This window comes from Oryza brachyantha, chromosome 7, assembly GCF_000231095.2.
Source record: "Oryza brachyantha chromosome 7, ObraRS2, whole genome shotgun sequence".
Taxonomy (NCBI): Eukaryota; Viridiplantae; Streptophyta; class Magnoliopsida; order Poales; family Poaceae; genus Oryza; species Oryza brachyantha.
Genome location: NC_023169.2, coordinates 560,357 through 578,171, shown reverse-complemented (window position 1 = coordinate 578,171; position 17,815 = coordinate 560,357). Strand labels below are relative to the sequence as shown.

The 17,815-nt window shown below is 41.6% G+C and overlaps 4 protein-coding genes across 4 annotated transcripts; 2 read left to right on the top strand and 2 right to left on the bottom strand.

The window, feature by feature from the left end:
• Nucleotides 1-544: 544 nt before the first annotated feature.
• Nucleotides 545-3,978, bottom strand: LOC102719598. Its single transcript, XM_015839495.2, has 6 exons — nt 3,684-3,978; nt 3,501-3,596; nt 2,799-2,839; nt 1,628-1,739; nt 1,079-1,159; nt 545-936 (listed from the first exon to the last, which is right to left on the bottom strand). The coding sequence occupies exons 1-6, from the start codon at nt 3,909-3,911 to the stop codon at nt 871-873; spliced, it is 624 nt and encodes a 207-aa protein (XP_015694981.1). The 5' UTR covers nt 3,912-3,978; the 3' UTR covers nt 545-870.
• A 5,147-nt stretch (nt 3,979-9,125) lies between these two features.
• LOC102719309 lies at nt 9,126-9,557 on the bottom strand. Its single transcript, XM_006657344.1, has one exon. The coding sequence runs from the start codon at nt 9,555-9,557 to the stop codon at nt 9,126-9,128; it is 432 nt and encodes a 143-aa protein (XP_006657407.1).
• A 1,381-nt stretch (nt 9,558-10,938) lies between these two features.
• LOC102718664 (disease resistance protein RGA2-like) lies at nt 10,939-12,519 on the top strand. Its single transcript, XM_006658168.3, has one exon. It carries the CDS (start codon nt 10,939-10,941, stop codon nt 12,517-12,519), a length of 1,581 nt encoding a protein of 526 aa, XP_006658231.1.
• A 1,555-nt stretch (nt 12,520-14,074) lies between these two features.
• On the top strand, nt 14,075-15,613 carry LOC102718377 (disease resistance protein RGA2-like). The gene has a single exon (XM_006658167.3). The coding sequence runs from the start codon at nt 14,075-14,077 to the stop codon at nt 15,611-15,613; it is 1,539 nt and encodes a 512-aa protein (XP_006658230.1).
• The last annotated feature ends 2,202 nt before the right edge of the window (nt 15,614-17,815 follow it).

Here is a 17,815-nt window from a genome sequence, read left to right as displayed (position 1 = left end):
ACCAAAATTAAAAATGTTTGACTTTTTCATATAAATAATATCTATATTGTTCTATATATTTAAAAGTATAAAATTTTAAATATTGCAAGTCCGAAAATTACAAGTGCATATTTTGAACAATACTAAATCTTTGTATTGTTAAATAAGGAAACACTAACACATTCCTTATTATATAATAAATAATATTAATTGACTTTAATAAACGGCTCTTACCCATAATAGTCAAGACTAATATTAAACATTTGATTTGTACATATGGTCCAAAATAACCTAGTGCACCTTAACAAGTCCCTAATTTTATTCTCTTAATTTTTTTATTTTTTTTATTTAACGTCATTGACTTTTAAATCAAATCTATATTTTACCATTTGTCTTATTAATTTTTTTATAAATATGTAAAATTATATGCCACGCTAAAATTTTCTTTAGTAATAAATCAAATCACAAAAAAAATTGATAATTATATAGATTTTTTGAATAAGACGAACAATCAAATGTGAATTTAAAAGTCAATTACGTCAAATTAAAAAAAAAGCCCATAGAGTATTAATTATATTAGATGACATGTTGCTGATGTATAATCAGTCTAATTACTGAGTAGATTACATTGCTTCCCCCACAAAAAAAAAGTTGATTGACAATTTGGCATTACAGGTAGATGCGTGGAACTACAGTGGAAACGAAAAGGAAAACTAGCTTTGACAAAGAAGTTCTAGTATACTTCAACAAAAGTAATTTTGGATATATTTCAAATTTTGATCACGAACAACAAGTAGACAACCAGCAGTAACAAAAACAAACAATTTATCTACACTGAACAAGGATTGTCGGATCGTCCTGGTACTGGTACGAGCCATCACCCATCACTCATCAGACCGTTTCAGACCTCTGAGAAATAAGAAGTGCCTCAAGTTCTTCTCTCCGTTTCTCCAGCTCCTGAAACAGGGTTCCAGTAAATTAGGATTCAGACATACTCAGATGTGATTATCGTGTGAGCACACGTTTAGTATGACTCAAAATATGGATTCAGACATTCACTGCCATCATCATTAAAGGAAATTAGAAACCAAGTACTCACCTCAAGATCCTTGACTGCTTGTTCTCGTGATGTTGCTTTCTGCTGCCTAGAACGCTTTAACACACCAATGCACAGAACACCCTACAAATGCAAAGCAAATTTAGTACACATGAAAAAACATGTGGCAATGCAGTATAAAGAGAGTCAAAGTTGGATATTGTTCATTATGCATTGCTAGATCCATTGCTACAGCAGATCATGACACCATTAGAAGCAATATCTCATTCTGTGATGCTAAATGCCTGTATGAAAAGCATCTGAAGACTCATTTCAAATTCACAACTTTGTTGTCATGGGTGGGGTCAGGACACCAAGGCCCATGACCAGCCCAATGCCCATGATATTTGTAATTTTATCCAGTAAATTAAATAAGCTCTGCAAGCGAGAAAAAAAAATTCAAGGCATAAAATTGTTCTGCCACAGTGGGGAGTTATTTGCTGCTGAATTTAATATCTAGCCCTCTGAAAATACCCTGTTTTAAAATCCAGAATTTGAAAGGCTATTATATAATGTACAGATACAAATGAACAACCAAACTTCTACACTCACTGAGATTATATAGATCAGTCCACATGCAAGAAGAAGATAGCTGGCAATGTCCTGAAGCAAAATCAAATCGCCCCTTTCAACATTTGGGTATGCCTTTGTCATGACGGCAACACTGCCACCAACCAAACGAAAAAAATTAGTCCAAATGAACAGAATGGATTACAGTAAATAACAACAAGAACAATTATTCAAGTTTTCCAACTTTTCTCTGTTCATGACTCTGAAATATTACAGTTCTAATGTTCTTTATCCCAGAATTTATGGTGCAGCTGGTGCATGCAACTTCAGTAATTCATGGTTCATGTACTGTGAACACAATTAAGCCAACATGGCGTATGGCAGCTGATTGATTAGAGCTTTACTCTTCATTCATGGTCTGAACAAGCTCTCTTACCAAAGAACTCTTAAGAGATACTCAAGTTAGTATACTTAATAGTATTCTTGCAGTTGTAACTGTTTTTTTAAGCAAAAAAAGGCAAGGGATGTTAATGCACTAATGTTGAGTCCTACATAAGCATGTGCAAAGATATTTCCAGCAAAACTTAGGTGCCATCCTATGTTCAATAAGCCACAAGGGATTCTTGCAGCAATTCATCCTAAAATAGGCAATCTCTCGTTCACAGATTGATGCAAAATGTGTGAGAAATACAACAAACTGAAAGGAGAATAGCACAGTACATAACAGGCCTTAATACAGTATCAATTATCAATATAGTAGTAGTGAAACTTACAAGCGTTAGCTGGGTAGGCTTAACCACTTAATACAGTAATATCAACAATATGGAAAGAGCATCCATATTGTGATCATCCATTTTAGAGCCACGTTCTGAAGTTACTGCCTGCTAGTCATGTTATCTCTAAATACCATGGTTATAGGGATGTAGAGTGTTTGTAAAATATTCAACTAGTATTCTCACATTTCCTCTTATAGGCTTAGAGCTACTTTTTTCTCATGAACCACATGATTTAAATTTATGAACCCAACTACTGAAGCCTCACCTCCTAATAATTTTATTAATCTTCAATTTGTCCTATTACTTGCAAAAAGCATCAAGCATGAAACATTATGCATTGAGTGTTATGTGCAATCATATATTGTTTAAAAAGAAACAAGAACCGAATTGGGATAACAATAGAAGGGATAGGGATCTAATTCATCCAGGATGCTTACAAGATCTGTAGCATTCCCCTTGCAGGCCAGTACTCCAGAATCTAGTCACATCAAAGAGTACAATCAGTAAGTCAACGGCATGATAAAAATTATGAAAAAAATCTCGAGTCAACCACTAAAATCTGCTTCAGGGACCAAACAGTTGAAAGAGCAATCAGACAGTTTATGATGGAAATATGGAGATAGTGACATCAGGAAAAGCACAAATAATCATCTAAATTTACTTAACAAAGACCAAAACCAATTTAGATACTGATACCCGCAAAACACAAGTCTGAAACGTGCCATAGTGTTACCTAACAAATACAGTAACTTGTAAGGATTAAGCAGCACAAGCCAGATTTGGAGGTCCAAATGCGAAATTATTCACATGTTAGCAGCATAGCACCGTATAATTTGGTTTATCCACAGAAGAGCTCATATATGGGGGAAAAAGACAAGATTACATAATTAATCTATGATTAATCTATGATTAATTAACAAATACATAGTCATATGAAACAATAGGTACCATCGCAAACAAAGAGGAAGGCGCATTGCTATCGGCGAAGTGCCAAAGTAATGAATAAATTGGAAACCACTACAAATCGCAGGACACCATTCAGTAAAAATGGTGTAATTCAAGAAAACATAATGAATCGGAAGCACTAACATACTTAATTGAATGAAAAATGCATGGTAATAAAACAGAAGGATGCAAACCTTGCAGAATTTGATGATGAATCCCCACTCCGTCTCGACCACGCCGACGAACAGCGAGATCACCACCGCGTAGCACCGGAATATGCCCCCGAAAATCTGCAGCGCAAACAACACCAAATCAGCTCAGCCAAATGTTCGGGGTCGCCGCCACCAGAGAGACCGGAGAGAAGGCGGCGCACGTACGTCGAGGCCAGCGCGGAAGGACTGCACGGCGGAGAGCACGTTGACGGCGACGCAGAGCGCCGCGACGGCGGCCGTGACGACATTGAAGCAGCGGCACACGATGAGGAGCGGGTCGGACCGGGACCGCGTGCGGCGCCGGCGCGGCGTGTCCCCTCCACCTCCGCCGCCGCCGCCGAGCTCCGGCGCCGCCCCGGACGCCGACGCGGAGGCGGAGGCCTCCTTGGCCATGGCTGGTTGCTAGGGTTAGGGTTAGGGTTAGGGCTCGCCGCGAGTCGCCGCGCCTTGGAGAGCTCGACGTCGACGAGTAAAGCGGCGGTGAGGTGTACGCGAGAGCATATAAAGCGGGAGGTGGAAGAAGACGCGGCGCACGGTGGACCCGGTCCACGGGCGCGCGTGGACGAGGAGGACGAGGAGGACTGCGGCGCCGGTGCACCCGGTCCAGGGAGAGGAGACGGGGGGACGACGTGTCGGGGTGTGGAGCCAGACGCGTCCCGCCACGTGGCGAGCCAGGTGGAGGAATGAGCCAATGGGAGGTGAGCTCGTGGCAGCTGACGTCACCGGTGCTCCATGCTGTTAGGTATGGTAAGCTCCCCCATTATTGATGATCAATCTGTTCATGCTTCCAGATGGAGGACAGAAAGTGTACATGTGTTTAGATGAGGACACTAGGTGTTGGAGAGCTGCTTCGATGATTCATCGATTCAAGAAGTTTGTTGGGTTTCTTTTTAGTTTCTGAATAGTTATTTTCTTATGTTCTTTTCTTACCTCCTAGTTATACATTTGGTCATTTATTTTCTTACAGAAATATGTAAATATATTAAAAAATATGTGTTGTATGAAATGACTTCGCCGACAAACTAAGTCACAGCCGAATAGTACTGGTTTCGTTTACCAATATAAAACTTTCTATCATTAGATTGATTCATATGAATAATAACAAATTTATACATATATATATAAACTATATATATTGGTCGAATGATGAATCTTGACAAAATCTATACTATATAAAACAAACATAGGGAATACTCCATAATCTTCTTTTAATAAAACGGATGGTGTAAAAGTTAACTGTATTTGTTAATAGCTGGTTTGTTCATAGCATTCACGTAACAAGCTGCACACGATAACTTAGATAAAATGATATTCCTACGATCTATGGCACAACTATAAATTAATCATGTAAATTACTCGTGCAAGTTAAGCTTCAAGCTGAACAAGGTATAATTGCTAACTGAAGCAAGGGATGACTTGCTTTGCTGGTATTCTGTTCAGATCAATTTTTCTGCTTTATGCTTTGAATAAATTTCACATAACTTCGACTATTTTGTCAAAATTGTAATTAGTTTGCTGCAACTTGCTGGGAATTCCATTGCTATGCACAGTTGCACACTGCTACAATTTGCTGGGAATTTCTCATTGCAAGCCAGGAAGCAATTAATAACGCTATACGAACACCCTGTAGCTCTGAAGAGGAATTTCAGATGGTGCACGTTCTTGTTCTTCATAATTTGGAAAAGGATTCAGTCTTTTAATGCTTTCTGGCTTCTAGAAATAAAAAAATGTAATTGATACGTGATAAACATTAACCAACACAACCTGGTTCACAAAGTTGTCAAGCCTAATCTTTTCGTTTCTCCTTATACTTGTAATCTAAAATCTTTTTCTCGAACGCGCAAAAGAATTGCACATCAATAAATTAGAATATAAAGAGTGTTGATACACGACGCATACGGCCAGACAGGCCTCCAGCAGGGACCCCCAAGGAAAACAACGCAGGGAAGAGAGCCCAGACGCTACAAGCTAATCTCCCAAAAGAACACCCAAGAGGGAAAACACACTTGTTACTGTACGCTAATCTTCTAACAAGGCGCCAAGGGGTGCTACCCCAACGGAGGACCACAGCAAGCCCTCCAAACGGATGGCTTGGAGCACATACTGGAGGGAAGATAGCTCGTGATCGAAAACCCGGCGATTGCGTTCCAACCAGAGCTGCCAGGAGACAAGAAGGACAAGGGAGTCAAAACTGGCCTTCAGATGTTTTGGAAGGAAGGCTCTCGACGAAGGACACCAGTCCTGAAGATAGGCACCCCTAGATGGAGAGATGGAAGCCCATCCCGCGATTGTTAGAACCAAGAGCCAGATCTGTCTAGCGAACACACAGTCGATAAGGATGTGGTTCGTTGTCTCAGAATCCTGGGCACAGAAGGGGCAGACGGAGTGGGAATCAAAGCCGCGTCTAACGAGCAGGTCCGCTGTCCAACAACGGTGCTGAAAGACGAACCAAAGGAAGAACTTGCACTTTGCTGGGCCTTTAGCATGCCAGAGCAGATCAGCGCAAGGGAGGAGCTGCTGGCCGAAGAAGAAGGCCTGGTAGGCCGAGCGCGCCGAATAGCGTTGGTCGCTGGTCCACTGCCAGCAGAGGTGGTCCTGAGACCCCGGCGAAAGTCAGATCTGATGTACCGCATCCCAGAGAAGCAGAAATTGGCCGATGACCGGAACAGTAAGCGTCCTGCGGAAGTCAGAGATCCAAGCGTTGTTCGCGAGGCCCGCGGCGACTGAACGTTGGGTCCAGATTCGACGAGGAACTAGGGGAAGCAGAAGCGGGGCCAAAGCGGCAACCGAACGGCCACCAATCCACCGATCTGACCAGAAAAGAGCAGTCTCCCCATCGCCAAGCGAGAAACAAGTGGAAGCGGCGAACATGTCAGAGACACAACGTTCAGGGGGGCTTTGAGGCCTACCCAATAGGGGTGCCCTGAGTGCTGCAACCAGAGCCAGTGCAGGCGTAGAGCAAAGCCGGCCGTACGCAGGTTAGGAATGCCCAATCCCCCAAACACCTTAGGGCGACAGACGTTCGACCACGACACTCTGCATTGGCCACCATGGACTGAGTCCGAACCCGTCCAAAGAAAGGCGCGCCGCTTTCTGTCGATGGCTTTCACCACCCAGCTGGGCAAGCCGACTGCCATGGCCACATGGACCGGGATAGAAGAGAGCACTGACTGGACAAGAGCGGTTCGTCCGGCAAGGGAGAGGAGCTGACCTTTCCAGGGTGGAAGGTGGCGAGAAACCTTGTCGACCAGCGGCTGCAGGGCCGACCTCGGTAACTTGCGGATTGAGAGAGGAATGCCAAGGTAGGTGCAAGGGAACTCGGAGATCCTGCAGGGGAAGGAGGAGCGGGTCAGCTCAAGCTCACTGGCCGAGCAACGGATCGGAGTGATCGAGCACTTGGAGAAGTTGGTGCAGAGGCCCGAAGCAGAACCGAAGACGGAGAGAATGCCTCGAACGAACTCAAGGTCCTGACGAACGGGGGAAAGAAACATGACTAGGTCATCTGCATAGAGGGAGGCCTGCGGAGACAGGCGATCTTCTCCCGCTCAATGACAGGGTAATCTAAAATCTGAGATTTTAAACCTTGTATTTGGAGTTTATTTTGAGGGTTTTTTATCGTAGTTTATTTTTTACTCTTGATTTCTAGATCGTGAAAAACACATACATAAAAATTTTATTTATAAATTATTTTCGCTTATAAATATATCATTTAACTTTTGCAGAAAAAAAAAGGCAAATGATCAACCCCCCTCGGCCCTCCCCTTCAAGAAGCAGCAGCAGATATATGGGAGAAGAAAATGTTCCTGTCGTGTATACATTTAATTACTATGTCCATCTTTTTAACTGGCATCGTTAAACAGTCTGGTTCACGACGTTTTGATTAATGCAGGCAGTATATATATATTTAGCACGCAAATCACTTTGATAATATGGTGCCTTTTAAATATCTACAAAACTTTTTTTTTAAAAAAACGAGGGGTGTAAGTTTGTATTCGAATAGTACTCTCTTTTTCTGTTTGACACCGTTAGCTTTTCCAATATATGTTTAACTATTTATTTTATTCAAAAAATTACATAATTATTAATTATTTTATTATAATTCATTTATTATTAAAGATACTTTAAGCACAACTTATTATTTTGTATATTTGTAGGAATTTTTTTGAATATGATAAATGGTCAAACATACGTACAAAAGAATATCGTCAGATAAAAAAACTGAAGAAAGTATCTAATATCATATCAAGTATAAATGATGCATGTCGTAAACTAGAGTCGACGATTATGCACCTTTTTGCCAACTTCAGATGGAGATTCTCGAATAGAATTAAGTAATTAAGGGTTATTTTATCTTGTGTCGGTGTCTTTTAGTTTAAAGTTTCTCTACATTATATCAGTGTATGTGAAACTTATACATACACGGATTTTATAATAATTAGCCGTAGCTCATTGAGCAAAGGCCGAAATGTTATTCCACTATCTGAAAAAACACCTCTAGAGGTGTGTTCTTTTGATGGCTGGGGACCTTTTTTTACGCGCAAATAGAGCAATGGGCTAACACAATTAATTAATTATTAGCTATTAATACTTAAAATAAATTAATGTAATTAAAACAATTTTTCTATATATTTTTTAAACCATACCATTTAACCGTATTTAACCGTTTGTACGCGAAAAACTTGAATCTGGGAAGGGGACATTCAACATATGGGCCATAATCTTGTTCTAGCCCAACCATGAAACCTATTCTAGCCCAATTAACATGGCCCACATGTAGGACTGCAATATCCTTCCGGCCCATTTTATGCGCATTCGATACTCCATTTTTTTAAAAGGAAAATTGTTCATACAAGTCAAATGATTTAGTGAGTAAGCAAGTGTCTGTACGTACAAATCGATCATTGCTTAGGACAAAATTTGTACGTACAAGTCTAAAGTAATTGTTTCCCAGTATTTGGTCAACATTAGAAACGAAAATATTTGATTGACTAGCTTCTTCAGCCATATCCATCTTATTTTTGGTTCATACTTCTCCTGAAAACCCCACTGAGTTCACAGTTTTTCTTCTCAACCAATCAATTTCATGCATTTTTGGTGGTCTTCTAGTCAAACAAGTTGGCATCAAATACGTGCAACCAAACAAACAAGTTGGCATCTCAAAGATTCAAATAAGACTGGAAAGATGCAGAGGGGAGGTGTGTCACAAACCATGCATTTTGGTGGGCACTAATTAATTAATCATCGTACTAATCTATTACTACGTTTTTCATGCCGGATAAGTTTCTACCACCGAACACGGCTAGAATATAATACTTCAAGGTAACATTTTGGTATCAAATACATAGAGATGCTAAATTTGCATGGGCTATCCTACTAGTTTCTAGTGTGAAACATTGATACATCTAGGTACTAGGCATATAGATGTATCAAAATTTTACATTAAAAACAAAGAAATTTTACAATCCTTAATAAAAATGTACAAAGTTTCAATATTTTTATTATGGACGACATCATAGATTCGATCACAACGCATTGTACATGCCACTTTTGAATCTAAATATGCATGAAACATCAACAAATGTTCGATGCTGCTTCGACACAAAAACTCTACTCCCCAAGTGCAAATGCAGCGGCGTCGAAGCTCTTGGAGATTCCGGTGCCACTCCTGAAGGTCACCTTCCCCGGCGCCGCCGCCGCGACGTGGACCTCGACGATGCTGAGCCAGAGCATCAGCTCCTTGGTCTTCACGCCGGTGATCTTCCTCAGCTTCCCTTCCCCAACGAACGCCGTGACCTCGCCGGCGTAGGACACGGTCTGCTTGATCTTCTTGAAGGTGTGCTCGACCTTCTTCTTCCTCCTCTGCACCATCCACAGGAACCCGGTCTGCCGGTTGTAGCCGAACTCCTCGATGTCCTCCAATGGCAGGAGGCCCATGGGGAGGCCGAGCTCTCCCAGCAGCTCCATGGACTTGTTCCTGCAGACGTCGTCGCCGGTGACGATCTCTGCGCCGGCGCGGTGGTTCTCAATCTGAGACGCCATTAGAACAGGTAGTTTCAGACAGAATACAAGACAAGTTTTTTTTGGTTTGGAAATGGGTTGAGAGATTTCTGTGACGGAAGATGAAGCGTGGCGATTCTGTTTATATAGAGTTCTGAAGTATTTTTAAAAATTTTGGTTGTTTTTGTTGATAAAGATTTGTCCAGGTTGCAGATCTTGAGAGACTCCCCCATGATATACCCCAAAGTATCATATTGTATCGAAGAAATTAGACATCTTTATTATGAAAATCTCAGTCATGATCTTTAATTTTGTGTTGTCATCACGTCGTGTTTTAAAAACTAGAAGCAAGTATAAACGTGTATCATTGAGTATCATGAACTGTTAAATTAATTGTGTATCAATGAGTATCACCAAAGTACCATCGTGTATCATCAAAGGTATCCTGAAGATTAATTTCAACAGCTTGAGATCTCAAAAACTTGTCAAATTAAAATGGAAAACTAGAGAAGAAAAAGGAGATAAAAACAACGAGCTTCACATGTTCATATGATTCTTGCAGACTCCTACTTGGATTAGCAAGCAGCACGCAGGCGTGGTCGTCTGCCTGCAGAAAAATTGATGTGTGTTGGCGCTTGATGAACCATGCCTGGTCACTGGATTGCAGACGCAATTAATGGAAACAAGCTCTGTTCAGAGTTGAGGGATTCAGAAATGCTTAGGAAACAAAGATACTGTCAAGGTACTCCCTCCGTCTTTTTTTTTATTTTCATGTCATTAATTTTTGGGTCTATGTTTGACCTTTCGTTTTATTAAAACAATTTATATAATTATTCTGTGTGATTTGATTTATTATTAAAGAAATTTTAAAAATGACTTATAATTTTGCATATCGACAGAAAATTAAACGATCAAACATAGATGCAAAAGTCAATGATATCAAATAGAAAAAAAATCAAAGAGTTTCAATAAACATAATTTTATGGTCCTCATAGAGATATCGGGAGTTAACATATTTTTTAGTGTAAAATTTTATTACTTCGGGTGTACTAGTAGATACTTGATGATATCAAAATTTTAAAAATTTAGCAACTCGAAATTTAGTAATTCTGTGAATTGTAAGCTGCTAACATTGAAAACTGACTGCATAAACACGGATTGTTGTTGTAATGACGCTCCAAAATTTTAATTAACCTGATTCCATATGTTGAGTCAAGAGTGCCGCCAGTCAACTCAAGAAAGTATATGAGCGAGAAATTCTTTCTTCTACACCAATCAATGCCATTTTGATTTCTCTGGTCTTCTAGTCAAAATTTGTTGGAATCAAGAATGTGACACCAAATTAACAAACTAAGAGCACTTGCCGCTACATGACTCCTCTCACCCTCCTTGTTCATCCATCCACTCACTATTGCCTGCACAAATGGAAGCTCTCTTCTCTGCAATCTTGGGAGAACTCGCCGCTCGATCCCTCTCCTTCTTGATCGACAGATGCTCCTCCAGCGCGTCGCCGCCGCCGCCGCCGTCGAAGGAGGAGAAGATCCAGAGGCTGGAAAGGATGCTGCTCCGGCTCGCCGTCGCCGTGGAAGACGCCGAGGGGAGGTGCATCACGAGCCGTGCCATGCTTCGTCAGCTCAACATGCTACGGCGAGATATGCACAGAGGCTACTACCTTCTCGACACCTTCAGACTGCAGCAAGCCGACGAGGACGACGACAAAGTGAGTTGCGACACCTTAGCTCTGTCTAAATTCAACCCTGCCAAGCGTGTCAGAGTCCCTGTTGGTAGTAGCAGACGAGCTGGAGAGGGAGAGCTCGAGCAGGTGCTTCACAGCCTCGAGATCGCCATGGCTGACATGGTTGAGTTCGTTCTGCTTCTGAACAACTACCCTTGCATCCATCGCCAGCCATACAGCACCTACCTGTTCATGGACAGGTGCATGTTTGGGCGCCAGATGGAGATGGAACATGTCATCAACTTCTTGTTGCATCCGGAGTCCCCAAACAGCTACAATGTTGGCGTCTTGCCGATCATCGGTGCAGCGAAAGTTGGGAAGAGCACACTTGTTGAGCATGTGTGCTGTGACGACAGGGTGCGCAGCCACTTCTCTCGTATCATCTTTCTCAGCGACAGCGATTTCAGCGAGGGTACATCATTGCTTAACTTGAGCGATTCAGGAGTGATCAGGCATAAACATAGCTCATCTTCAGCTTCAAGTGGAGGGGAAAGACTGTTGGTTGTTGTCGAGCTAGCTGAGGATACTGATGGTGATGGCTGGAGAAAGATGTACTCATCTTCTCAGAGCTGCATTCCAACTAGAACTAAAATCATCGTCACAAGCCGGTCAGACAAGATCGCAAATCTTGGAACGACGCAGCCGCTTCACCTCAAATTCTTGTCCAGAGAAGCTTACTGGTACTTCTTCAAGGTGCTCGCATTCGGAAGCTCAGATCCTGAAGAACACCCCAAGGTAGCATCCATATCAATGGCGATGTTCAATCTCTACTTCGACCATGAGATGCACAACAACTTCATTGGGCCATTCATAGACCTAAACAACATGGCCAACATGATCCAGCAAGCTACTGTTCATGAGGGTAACTATCTGAGCCTTCGTGAATGCATCAGGTATTACTTTCTGCACAGGAGAGGAGGTGGCTCGATTGATTCTGAACCAAGGAGGAAGTGTGTCTTTGTTCCTAGGAAAGATGAAAATGAGCGCTACTACTGTGAGGTGTACAACCATTGCCGTGTAAGGCTTGCTCATGAAGAAGAAGAAGAAGAAGATGATGATCCCAGAATTGATTTCAAAGATGTCTTGTCTGGAAGAGTTGCTCCTCATGGGAGATTTGATGCTGTGGTGTGGAGATCTCACTTGCCTCCCTACTACAACTACATATGTAGCTGTGAGATACACAAGTACAAGTCTCTAGCTACTTGCAGGATGGAGCTTCGACAGAAAAGGAAGGTTCAGGCTCCGTTAAAAATGTCATCGCTAAACTGAAGTTGTATGATTCCTTGCAATAACTCTCTAGCTACTTTGAATGTTGGCATGATGATCAGGAATTCCTTTCTTGGTTGTAATGCACCTAACTTACGTCTTGTTCAGTTACCAATTTTTTTGGCAAAAAGATTCATATCGAACGTTTGACCTGATGTCAGAAGGGGTTTTTGGACACGAATAAAAAACGAATTTCAGATTCCGCCTGAAAACCGCAAGACGAATTTTTTTAGTCTAATTAACCCGTCATTAGCACATGTTGGTTACTGTAGCACGTATGGCTAATAATATACTAATTAGGCTCAAAAGATTCGTCTCACGATTCTCCCATAACTATGTAATTAGTTTTAATGTTGATGTATATTTAATGTTTCATTTAAGTGTCTAAAAATTCGATACGATATTTTTTTGGAAAATTTTTAGTACTAAACAGGGCCTCAGTTTTCATCTATTCCCCCGTGTAAAGTCAAGACGCCACCTGTCAAGATAGTACCTATGAAAGTAAAATTTCTGTCGAAAACAAAAAGGAAATTGAATGACAAACTGAGGGCCCGTTCAGTTTACAATTTTTTTTACAGACATCACATCGAATATACGGACACATATTTAAAATATTAAATATGGTCTAATTACAAAATAAATTATAGGTTCCGCCATGTGGGTTATTGTAGCACTTATGGATAATCAAGTACTAATTAGGCTCAAAAGATTCGTCTATACGTAATTAGTTTTAATGTTTATATATATTTAATGCTTCATTTAGGTATATAAAAATTTGATGTGAGGTTTTTGAAACTAAACAGGGCCTGAGTTAACAAATTTTCTTACACGTCAATCGGTCTTCTAGTCAAACGAGGAGTTGGAATCCAGTACTGTCTGCACCGTTGCAAGGGATTCGTGGACATGAATAAAAAACGAATTTTAAAAACGAATTTCACGGCTCGCCTAAAACCGCGAGACGAATCTTTTAAGCCTAATTAATATGCCATTAGCACATGTAGGTTACTGTAGCACTTATGGCTAATCATGTACTAATTAGGTTTAAAAGATTCGTCTCACGATTTCTTCCATAATTGTGCAATTAGTTTTTTTTATTCATATTTAATGCTCTATTTAGACGTCAAAAAATTTGATGGGATGTTTTTAATTAGAGAAAAATGTTGGGAACTAAACAAGGCCAATCAAGAATACCGCCTGTCAGTAAAGTATACGGATGAAAAATCTTCTATCGAGGACAAAAAAAAACATAACAAAATATTTTCCAGACTCCAGAATCTTCTCCTGGAAACCAATGGCTGTCATTTTGATTTCTCTGGTCTTCTGGTCAAACAATTTGAATTCAGCGACGTGCGACCAAAAAGAAACTACGGCACTTGGCGCCACATAATACCTCTCATCCTCCTTGTTCATCCAATCAGTGCTGTCTCCATCGTGTGTTGCAAGAGAACACCTGTTGATTTCATCACCCTCCTTGCAAACCAATTCAGTGCTGTCCATAACGTAGGCTGCTTGCAAGAGAAATTAAGAACTGCTGATTCGATTTGATTTGATTTCCCAAATGGAAGCTCTCTTCTCCGCAATCCTAGGAGAGCTGGCCACAAGATCCCTCTCCTTCTTGATCGACAGATGCTCCTCCAGCCCGCCGCCGCCGCCGTCGATGGAGGAGAAGATCCAGAGGCTGGAAAGGATGCTGCTCCGGCTCGCCGTCGCCGTGGAAGACGCCGAGGGGAGGTGCATCACAAGCCGTGCCATGCTTCGTCAGCTCAACATGCTACGGCGAGATATGCACAGAGGCTACTACCTTCTCGACACCTTCAGACTGCAGCAAGCCGACGAGGACGACGACAAAGTGAGTTGCGACACCTTAGCTCTGTCTAAATTCAACCCTGCCAAGCGTGTCAGAGTCCCTGTTGGTAGTAGCAGACGAATTGGATGCAAGGGAGAGATTGAACAGTTGCTTGACGAAATAGAGATCACCATTGCTGACATGGTGGAGTTTGTTCTACTCGTGAGCAATTACCCTTGCATCCATCGCCAGCCATACAACACCTACATCTTCATGGACAAGTGCATGTTTGGGCGCCAGATGGAGATGGAACAGGTCATCAACTTCTTGTTGCATCCAGAGCCCTCAAACCTTGGCGTCTTGCCGATCATCGGCGCAGCAAAGGTTGGGAAGAGCACGCTTGTTGAGCATGTGTGCTATGACGAGAGGGTTCGCAAACACTTCTCTCGCATCATCTTTCTTACTGACAGCGATTTCAGGGAGGAAACATCATTGCTTAACTTGAGTGATTCAGGAGTGATCAGGCATAAACATAGCTCATCTTCAGCTTCAAATGTAGAAGAAAGGTTATTGGTTGTTATTGAGCTAATTGGAGACTTTGCCAATCACGAATGGGGACAGATGTTCTCTTCTTCTTCTCAAAGTTGCAGTTCTTCAGCTGGAAGTAAAATCATAATCACAAGCCGGTCAGAGAAGATCGCAAAGTACGGAACAACACAACCTCTGCATCTGAAATTCCTGTCCCGAGAAGCTTTCTGGTACTTCTTCAAGGTGCTCGCCTTTGGAAGCTCAGATCCTAAAGAGCACCCGAATGCAGAATCCCTGTCGATGGTGCTGTTCAATGGGTACTTCGACAGTGAGCTCTGCAAGAGCTTCGTTGGGCCATTCATAGACCTGAACAACATGGCAGGCTTGATCCAAGCCACCATCTGTGGAGGAGACTGGCTCCTCGCTCGTGAGCGTGTCAGGAATCATTTCATGATCAACAAAGGCTTGGCTGACACTGGGCTGGAGAGCAGGTGTGTGTTCTATCTGAAGTCAGATGGAGCTGCACACTACTACTGTGAGTTCATCGAGCAGTGCCGAGTAGGGCAGCGTGTCCATGAGCAAGAAGACGATGCTTCCAAACTCGATATGCAAGATGTGCTCTACGAGAGATCTCCATCGTCTCTTGGGAGATTCAATCTTGTGCTCTGGACATCTCGGCTGCCACCATATCACAGCTACGTATATAGTTGTCAGATCCATGAGTACAAGTCTGTATTACCTACTATGGTGAAGAGCCGACAGAAGAGGAGGATTTCGGTTTAGATTCAGTTTGTGTGATTTGGAATCGGTTGTACAAATGATACAGAATACCCTTCATCATCATTAGAAACGATCACTTGTATGATTTGTCACTAAATTCATACTTGTTATGCTACTGCTTTTCACAAAATTTCTTCTCCATACCAACTGATCAATTTCCTCTCTTATCTTACACGGTCCATTAATAAGAGAGAAACCGATCTCTCTTTCTTTCTTCCCTTCAATCTACCTAGGAAGTTAGTTGGCCACGCTTTGCTTGCTCTCAATCATTGATCCCCGAGCTTTTTTACCGTACTTTAAAAAGTATCTCAATGTACCATATTTTTTAAGTTAAAAATTTGGTATCTTGAGTTATGACGTATTTTAAGATACTAGACTTTTGTACTAAAATTTTTGGTACATTAAGGTATTTTTCAAGAACAGTAAAAAAACACTTGATTCTCAAAAGCAATTTCAAAAATGTGGTTGGCTTGCTAGTCATCTGCCATTCAATTCCAACTCTTCAGGAGGTTGACCATAATAATGTATTGACTGCTTGAGAAACATGTCTGTCCGCTGTTTAATTAAGGACATAGCCACCACGGAATTTTCTGAGGGACAATTTTATCATCACTAAGTTAGTATCTCTAAGTACAAAAATTTACGCTCAAAATTTTGTTACCTCGATATATAAAGTAATTAGAGGTACTAAATTTTATACTAGAAAATATACAGTAAATGAATATTCACAACTATAATAAAATTGTTCATTTCTGAATGCTCCCTCTCCACTCATGCCGTTTTTGCTAGTCAAAAAGGAGTATATGTGAAATTTTTTACCTATCAGAAGTGAAGAAGAAGAGGAAAAGAACATAGCAGTTCTTTTTGGAAGTCAACTGTTGATTATCTTCATGCTCATTAGATCCTTTGTCACCTTTGTAGGTGACCATTGAATTGTTAGTATGCTGCCTGGTCAACTGAAAACACACATGCTTTTGAAAGACGAGAAATATTCTATGGTGATGAACCGAATTTGTAGAATTTTTGTTAACTGCTTTTATCCTCTCCGTTTGCTGTAACTGCTGCGTGATCTTTGTCGTCATGGGCGTGTCCTCAAGGGCACTTCTGTGAAATTCTTTTGGTTATCATCACTGAGCTCATTCAGACAATTGCTTTCACCAAAAAACAATGCAAAACAATTGTGTTTTGAGTGGATTTGGGAGGGATTGGTGAGAGGGGTAAGAGAGAAGGAAGGCAGCAACCTCAGGCTGGAGGAGGGGAAAAAGGAGAGGAGAGGGAGAAGGGAGGGTGAGGGGAGGGGAAAGTGGGCGCCAGCCCCACTGCCAGGGGTCGGCGCTAGGAGGCGGTACAAAGAGGCATGGCGCCGACCCCCACCGCACCCCTCCCCGCCATGTTGGTGCCAGTTTGGTCGAAGGCGACCCTGGTCAACTAGGCCTTGGCGCTGCCACCTGACATTGCGTCGTGATGTAAAAGTTAGGCCCATGTTCCGTGGCGTCGAGGTTAGACTCTATTCTTGAAATATATTTTCAAAGAGGTCCATTTGTAAAATTTGTTTCTAAAAAAGGCTAAATTGTGCAAAATTCAGATAACAGGAGACGTTGTTGCTTAGTTGCAGCGCATTTTGCAATGCTTTTGAACTCTACCAGGTTGTTTTAGGCTAGGGTAGTCTATGTTGGGTTATCTAATCCAACGTTAATTTATAATCTTAGTCTAATATTGAACACCTAGTTGAGAAGCCATTGGAATCGAATTGATTTTCTTGCTCTGTTCTCTCCTCTTTTTTTCTCTGATCTTTCTTGTTGTCGATGTATATGGCGTAGCAGTAGGTCTTTCTCTCTTTGATCTGGTATTGACGACCTCGGGTCTTTACCTGCAATTCCCTGAGATTTCCTCACAACTCCCTTCCAGCGTTCCAAGCGATCGGAAATTAGGGTTACAAATTTCGTACAATCGATTTGGGTGTCCCCTCCTCTGTATTTATATCGCTGGTGGGAGTCGGGGGTTTATCTCGTGATGTTAGGGAGTTTAGATTCTACTGATCACCAAAACAAACTCCTCCTTATCTCTAATCTGTTATCTTTTCTGGTTAGAGAAGGACACGATAAATAGAGTTATATTGTATTTCGAATTTCTATACCGGTCTATATCTCTATTTCCGTTATCTGGTGTCCCACCGAAAAAATCAACCAACATTCATTTACTTGA